General features: G+C 41.3%; 1 protein-coding gene across 1 annotated transcript in view; it reads right to left on the bottom strand.

Moving 5' to 3' along the window:
- VPS41 (VPS41 subunit of HOPS complex) overlaps nucleotides 1–7801 on the bottom strand; it is a 72863-nt gene that overhangs the window by 29153 nt on the left and 35909 nt on the right. The window contains exon 4 of the mRNA XM_019631031.1: nucleotides 2047–2124. Coding sequence (XP_019486576.1) covers nucleotides 2047–2124 — 78 coding nt within the window. The remainder of the gene's footprint in view (nucleotides 1–2046; nucleotides 2125–7801) is intronic.

Raw genomic sequence — 7801 nt, 5'->3', positions numbered from 1 at the left:
AATGCGGCTGCTGAATGCCATCCAACGGAAAGGCAGGGATCTTCAATTTGGGAACCTCGAACCTCGGTAACAGTGTGTAACAAGTTTCAGCTTGTTCGGTGCAGTCAGTCAGGTGTGAGCTACGGTTGAGAGAAGGTGTGTTTTCAAGTGTGCTGTAAATCATTCTCCATCGTGACAATGCTCCATGTCACACATCGCTTCTGGTACATGGCAATTTCTGTCAAATAAAAACATGACGGTGTGTCCTTATCCACCTTATTCACCGGACCTGGCACCATGCAACTTCTTGCTAGTCCCCAAAGAGAAAATGATTCAGGACATAGAAGCAGCCACGACAGTATAACTAAAGACACTCACGAAAGAGGACTTCCAGAACTGCTTCAGAAAGTGGCAAGAACAATGGGATAAGTGTGTTCAAAGCAAGGGCGAGTATTTTGAAGGTGATTAATGACTACATGTCTTTTACTATATAGTTTTTTAATTTAAACATTCACTGTATTGTTTGATCATACTTCGTATGTGAGCTATGAGGCTACAAAGCTAAACAGAAAGCCTCAAAAATGTAAAGGAGGGGCCGGCCGAGTGGCTCAGTTGGTTAAGAGCTCGCTCAAGAGTTTGAGCTCTGAGCAAAAGTGGTTCGATCCCGGCCCAAGCTGAGCAGCCGCTGAGCTGCCANACATTAAAGAGCTTTGACTTTATTTAGTAGATTATGAAAATCATACAAGAAGTTTTAAAATCTGTATTTTCGACAGATCATTCTGGCAACCGGGTGGCAGACAGGTTTACAATACAAAAATTATAGAGGCATATGGGTGCAGGTAGAAGATGAGGGCCTGAGCTAGGTCACGGGCAGTCAGAAACTTGCCAGGCCTTAGGGGATGAGTGGGGGGAAGGGGAGAAGGAGTCAGCTTTGGCTCACATGACAAAGGAGATGGTGAGGCCACCAAATGGGACAGAGAACATAAAATGGATGCAAGGTTACATGGAAAAGAGGATGAGTTCATTACGGACAACATGCTGAGTTTCAGGTAAACACAAAACAAAAGGTGGAGATGTTTAGGAGGCACCTGGATAAACAAGCACACTGTTCTCGGAAGGGATCATGAAATTTAAAATCGAGAAAAGTACAAATTTAGAAGAAGTGTGGACAATCAAACAAATTTTGGAAAAACCAACATGCAAGGGAAAGATGGAGGCAAAAGGAAGTGAAAGAATGAGAGGGAGTAACAGAAACGATGAAGAAAATGATAGCAGAATTATGTCATGATGAAGACATTCTGAGAAGATGAGAGGCACAGTTTTAAAAGCAGAAAAATGTACCTGAACTGGTGAATGCAGAGACAAAATGTGGAACTTTCATACAACGGAAGGCTATTAGACAGTAAAAAGGAACGAAGCAGACACCTGCTATACCACAAGGAATCGCAAAAACAGTATGCTAAGTGAAAGAACCAGACGCCAGAGACCAAACCATGCATGACGCCATTTACACGAAATGTCCAAATTAGCAAACTCTAGAGACAGAAAGCAGATCAGTGTTTATGTGGGGCTCAAATCAGGTCTGTTCTGTGACACAGTGTGTATCGTTAGGAGAGAAGGATGAAATAAGATGAGGTAAAGAACGTGGACGAAAAGGCCTTTGAGCAGGAGGAAGAAACATCCTGTAGGTAAAGACAGGTGTGCATTCGGATGAGCTGGGAAAGGGGTCAGGAACTGGGGCTGGTCATCCCTCACAGTAACAGTTTTCTGAATTAAACAGAAATGACAACGTCCTCTGAGTGGCTGAGAAGGGCGACTGAGGATAAAGAAGCTGATCAAGAACAAATAAAGAACAGGGGTCACAACAAAGGACAGGGGTGGAACAGGACTGAAGATGCTGTTGAAGTTAGGACGGCTAACTGCTGAGAGTTAGAAAACCTTTAAAAACAGGAATTAGAGATCAGGGCTCCACAAAGTCACAGAGCAGAGGCGGCAGGAAAATTAAGCNTAAAGCACAAATTTTTGCATGAAATTTAGCTCATACATTATTTTATACTGTATACTTACTACATCAAACTTCTGAGTGATGTTCCCTTGGATATCAAGTAAATAAACCTTGCCATAGTGTGTGCCCAGTGCCAAAAACTGTAAGAAGAACAGAGGGGTCAGTTTATTAATATACCATTAACACACAATTAGTAATAAAACCGTTTTCAAAGTCAAGACTCCTAATGCATAAGTGACCTGTGATGCCTTGGAAGATATGCATTCCTTGGAGAAGGCTCATTTCCAGCTTCAGGGAAGTAACAGGACAGGGCCCACTTTACTGTGATAGTGAAGCAAGCTGTCAGAATGACTCATGAGGACCCTCATCTACTGACAACTAAAGGTGTGTGTGCACTCTCTACACAATGCCCGATGGACACAGGCAGCAAATTGCAATGCAGGGGGAAAGCAAGGCCAACCTAAGGCTGGAGTCAAAGTCACAAGGGGATGGTTAAGCAACTCGCTTTAATTCATGGCAAATATGTAAATTTGTGCTATCACTTAAGCTCAACATATATATACACAACAAAGTATTCTTTTTTAGAGAAGAAAATCCATGCCATATATCAAGAGATGAAAAAACTCAGATGTACTTACACTATCGGTCAGCACCAGATTGTCTCTACAAAAGTTAATGTATAATACTGAGTGTAAAAATTTATATTCTAATGCAAAAAAATTCTTTTGTCACAATAACTGCTAAGCTACATACTTTAGGATATAAAACTAGTTCATTTCACTGTTCATTTGACTGCTCTTATAACTCTGAAAAACTAACCCTTCAACAAACCAGAAGAAACTTGAGCACTACCTGAAATATGACACGATGTTTTTTTTCCTTTTTATTTCTTTACACATTACTCAAATAGTTCCAAATTCTCTGTTTTCCATTGCATGTGAGCATGCTTCACTGCAACCTTTAATGAAATGCTCAAATTTACAGGCACTACTAAGCATTTCAGTCAAGCTGCACAATCTTTAAAAAACAACCTTACAGAAAGTCATGATTTTCAAAGATTTATCAAAATGGAATTGCTTAAAATGAAATTTCAGTTCAGGCACTTAAAATATGAAGCTACATTAAAGAGGAGTCACAAGAAGGGAAAGAAGGGGTTCATTAGAAATTCATCCCCTGCGATGCCTTTCACTCCTGCAAGGTTGCCTTTTTTCAAGAAGAAAAAAGTCCCCGGGGTAAAAAAATCAATACTGGTTAATAAAACATCAGGTGTGCAGACATAACTAGGTATGACGAGTCCTGCCTGAATGCACCAGGTGCCACGCCGATTACTCATCCAGGGCAGACAGCACGCCTGGTGAGAACGGACNGCTGATCTAGGGGATATAGGGACTAATGGAGGCACATCACAGAGGACATAAACATCACAGGACAGACGTAAACACTGAGTTGTAGGAAAGAGTGGGGCTCTCTGAAGAGATGAGATTCATCAGGAGCCTAGACAAGCCTCATCTTTGCAGTTAGGCTCCAGTATTTAGACTAAAAAAACAACTTTGCTTTGGCCCAGTAGACCCCACTGATAAACAAGGACCTAGCAGAAATACATGGTCTCATGAAGAGGTAGGAGCTTGTTGGAGCAGCTCAGTGCTGTCAGCCCGGGAGCCAGGACTAGGCAGGGAAGGTGCAGTCAGAATCCACCGCAATTCCCAACAAAGACGCTGCCATGCGTCATATGGCCCACTTTGTCTACTTCAAATAGCAACTTAGCGTAGAAATTAAAACTGATGTCTTCATACCAACTAAGTTGGGCTGAAAGGTGGACACAGTGAATGAGGGGTCCTCTGTGCAGATGGCCATGCTGCCCAGATTCCTGGCCTCCAGGGTTCTAATGCTGCAGCTCCAGAAATCAAATTTTCCCCCCAGAGAACATTGCCCTAGAGTGTATAATAATTTTATTCTGTAAGAGTTAATGCGACAGAAATAGGACTGTGGCCCCTAAAATCATATAACTAGGACAGCAATAATAAGCACATTACTACTCTCTAACAGTAAGTCTCAGCGGGCCACCCCTTCAACTGTGAGTTTTAAGCACCTGCTGTACCACACCTTTCAGGACGAACATCAGCTCCAGAAAGCCAAACGCAGTGCAACTCAGCTGACAGCACAGCTACGTGAACATCTCAACAGAGCCCACAGATGCCCTTGCTGAATTTCTCCATATGCAAGTTAATGATACCACCAATGATCAAGGAAAAATCTGTTTAGGAGTAAAGACATTCTTACTTATTTTTTCTCACTTTTACTTACAACTTAATAATAGCAGCAGCAGTGCTAATGCATCCTATTATCTAAAAACATCTGAGAAAGTAAAGCCTTTGTGTTTTCACAGGTTGGAAAAAAAATCCCTCTAAAAAGCGCAATACAAACACTTTAAATATCTGAGTTATAAATCAAATAGAAAATGTCTAACTTATTTTTCAGACACAAGGTGAAGAAAGACCATTTAAAACGTCACAAATTCAGCTGTACCTTCACCATAGAAATTATTGTTATAATGCTCTCCGGTGTAAAAACAATGCTTTATTAATTCCCCATTAAGTCACTTCCCAAGGAGATTGTCATCTCCCAACAGTTCTCAAAAGAAGCATCTCATAAACCAAGCTGCAATGTCTACATACTCAAAAGAAATTCCTGGAGTCAAGTCACTAGGCCTGTACTGGGACCATTTCACAGAGCCGAGTTACGTTAAGTCAGCATGTTCTTAAAACACCAAGAAATAAATCCATATGTGCAATGTGGTAAAAGGTACCCGCTCCCCAGATGAACCACGGATCTGATGGAGCAGGTGGGAAAACCAGTCTGTAAGAACGGGTATGTGGAGGACGTTTCTCTTTCTTCCACGCTTCTTTTCCCTCCCTGCCTGCCTCCCTCCCCGCTTCCAGATCTGCCTGCCCTATACACACTGTTAAAGCCAACCACATCCATTAATTTAAAAACAGCAGCTCTCTTTCAGGAAGTGCTCAAAGGCCTGCCACCAGGCTCATGCCTCAATCCCAGTCCTTATCATAGTGGTTAACATTCACTGAGCCTGGTAATACATATTTCACGTGTGTATCTCAAATAACCCTCAAAAGAACCCTATCCATCAGGGGTGGGACTATGCTCTACATTTTATAGAGAAAGAAAGTGAGAAGAGAGGTTAAGTAACCGGCCCAAACTAATGCGGGTGGTGCAGGGGCTGAAACCTGGAGTTGGCCCTGAGCCTGGCACACAGCCATGGCACCACTACCCAACTCCCGCGATCCAGGACCCAGTAGCCACCCTGCTAATGCGCACATCAGTCCTCACTGCCGGCCATCCCTCAGCCCCTCTCTTTCTACAGCCATTCTGGGGTGGCTGGATTTCCAGTAATGCAACCGAGCCACAGCCTAGTGGGGCTAAGGAAAGAAAACAGAAAATCAGCAGGTTCAGGGGTATGCAAATGTGTGTGCAGTTATTTTCCTGGCAAGGCAAGAACTTCAGACCCTATCATGACATCAAGAAATAAATCCTCCTTCTCACAGTCCAGTGAGGATTTTCTTCAAGGAAGAATGAAGACTCAAATGTAAAAAGCAAAACTTTAAAACTTTTGGAAGGAAATATAGAAAGGTATCTAAAAATTACAAACCACAAATGAGAAAACTGACATATATTTACTGCATTCAAATAAAAAAAAACTTCTGAACAATTAAAAATACCACCAATGAGGACTTCAAAGATAAACCATAGACTAGATGACATATGCCACTCTCTGAACAAGGAGATGTGTGCAGACTCTCCATGGCCCCGCCCCCGCCAGGGGAGCAGAGTGCCAGTTCCCCTACTCACCACTGTCTGATATCTGGAACTGAACAGGGTTTAAAATTGAAACCATCAAATTAAAACCACACACCATTAATGCCAAATTAATGGGTGTGAAATTTCACATTTCCCTGACTACTCTACAATTACTAGAGACATTGAGCATCTTTGTACATGGTTACTGGAGACATTTTGAGGTTCTCCATCTGAGAACTTGTTCATACTGTTTGCCAAGTTTCTGTCTGGGTTGTTTGTATTTTCCTTATCTGACTGTAAGAGTTCATAGGGAAGTAATATTTTAACAAAAATACATACACTGTTAAAATTTTCTACAAATGCCTTATGATTTTACAGCTTTTATAGAACTCATAGAATCCAAACTTGTGAAAAAACAGAAACAATGATGATCAGACTTAAAGTATTAATTATTGTGAAAATCGAAGCTGTCCTAAAAGTAAACCATCAGTGTTTCATTTAATAATAGAAAGATTATTTGCAAGTGTTGTTATATTTGACTTGCTGGTGACTTCTGATTTTCAGCCATTACATGAGCCACCCTGATCAATGTTGTTATTTTTGCTAGTAAACACTCAACTTGTTATAGATCAATGTAGAACTTTACACACATACTGACAAAGTATATGAATTAACAATTCTCCAAAGAGTAAACAGCCCCACTAGTAGTCAGAAAAATATTAACTAAATCAATAAATTCCCATTTTCTAGAAATCTAAGTGGCAAAGAATTTTTGCATGGTAACAGCCAATACTGGTTGGTGATGAAATATAGTGACAGTCCCATATAGCACGGGCAGGTATATAATTCGGTCTGACCCAAAGTGCAGTGAAATGCAGCAATCTGCAGCAAAACCTTAAACGTGTTCATAGCATCTGACCGATCTGGTGTTTTCACCTTGAAGGATTTGTTCAAAGGAAATACTCAGTCACAAGGTTCCCCAGCCCACCCAAGGAAGTCCATGCCAGTATCACGCCTGGATTTAGCATCATTCATTACGTGTACAGGGCACTGGATAGGTGGATCCTGGACAGCTCCAGGCAGGAACAGACCTGCTTCTTAAAGAAACTAATTCTATAAGACTAGAGTGAGGCTCCCCTTTTCCCCTAATTCCCACTCCTAACACAAGCCTGGCCAGACATCCTATCAAAGGACTTATAGTAACTGCTTCAGGTCGAAGTACACATCCCTGGCAAGTCCATCAAAGTCCCTCCTGGTTGGTTTTTGCCCGAGTTACTGAAGAAGGAGACCTTTCATATTTATGAGGATTACAGTGCTGTGACATCAATCTTGGACTGTGGGCTGACCATGATGCCCACTAGATGAAAAGAGCCTACCCCAGAGATGGGGACTCGAAAATACTGTCGGAGCCCTGAAGCCCCACCTCACCTTGCCTTACAACAAGAGCCGGTAAATCCCACTGTTGGTTAAGCCTGCCTGAGTTGAATTTCTGTCACTGAGCAACCAAAGTGCCCTAATATGTTCATTTTTTCCCACTAAAGTAAAATGAAATTAAATTTTTAGACTATCTCACAGGGCATTCAATTTTCTCCCTTTGAGTTGAAACTCTTCTAGAAAATCTAACACAATTCTGGTAGACTTTCAGCTAACTATGCAGATGTACCCAAACAAGATCTTTAGCACAAAATCTGCTCATTCCATTATTTCCAACAAGCCCATTTTCCTCTCAGAGAGTGCCCATGCTATGGGGAAAACTAAAACAATTCCTTACTTATCCAGTTACTCCACTTTCAATCACTGTATCATTTCAACAAAATGTGGAGCTCTCCACAAAAGAGATACACAATACTGAACCCATATTACTTATGCCAATACAAATCCAAATTAGGAAAAAGATATTAATAATATCAGCAAAATTCTTTCACCTCTCATGTAAACTAAAGTTTTGGTATTTTCTCCAACCATATTTCATTGGTGAGAAATAAGGAAAATATTAAACAAAAA

The sequence above is a fragment of the Hipposideros armiger genome, unplaced genomic scaffold (assembly GCF_001890085.2).
Source record: "Hipposideros armiger isolate ML-2016 unplaced genomic scaffold, ASM189008v1 scaffold_976, whole genome shotgun sequence".
Taxonomy (NCBI): domain Eukaryota; kingdom Metazoa; phylum Chordata; class Mammalia; order Chiroptera; family Hipposideridae; genus Hipposideros; species Hipposideros armiger.
This window is presented reverse-complemented; position numbering and strand designations above follow the sequence as displayed.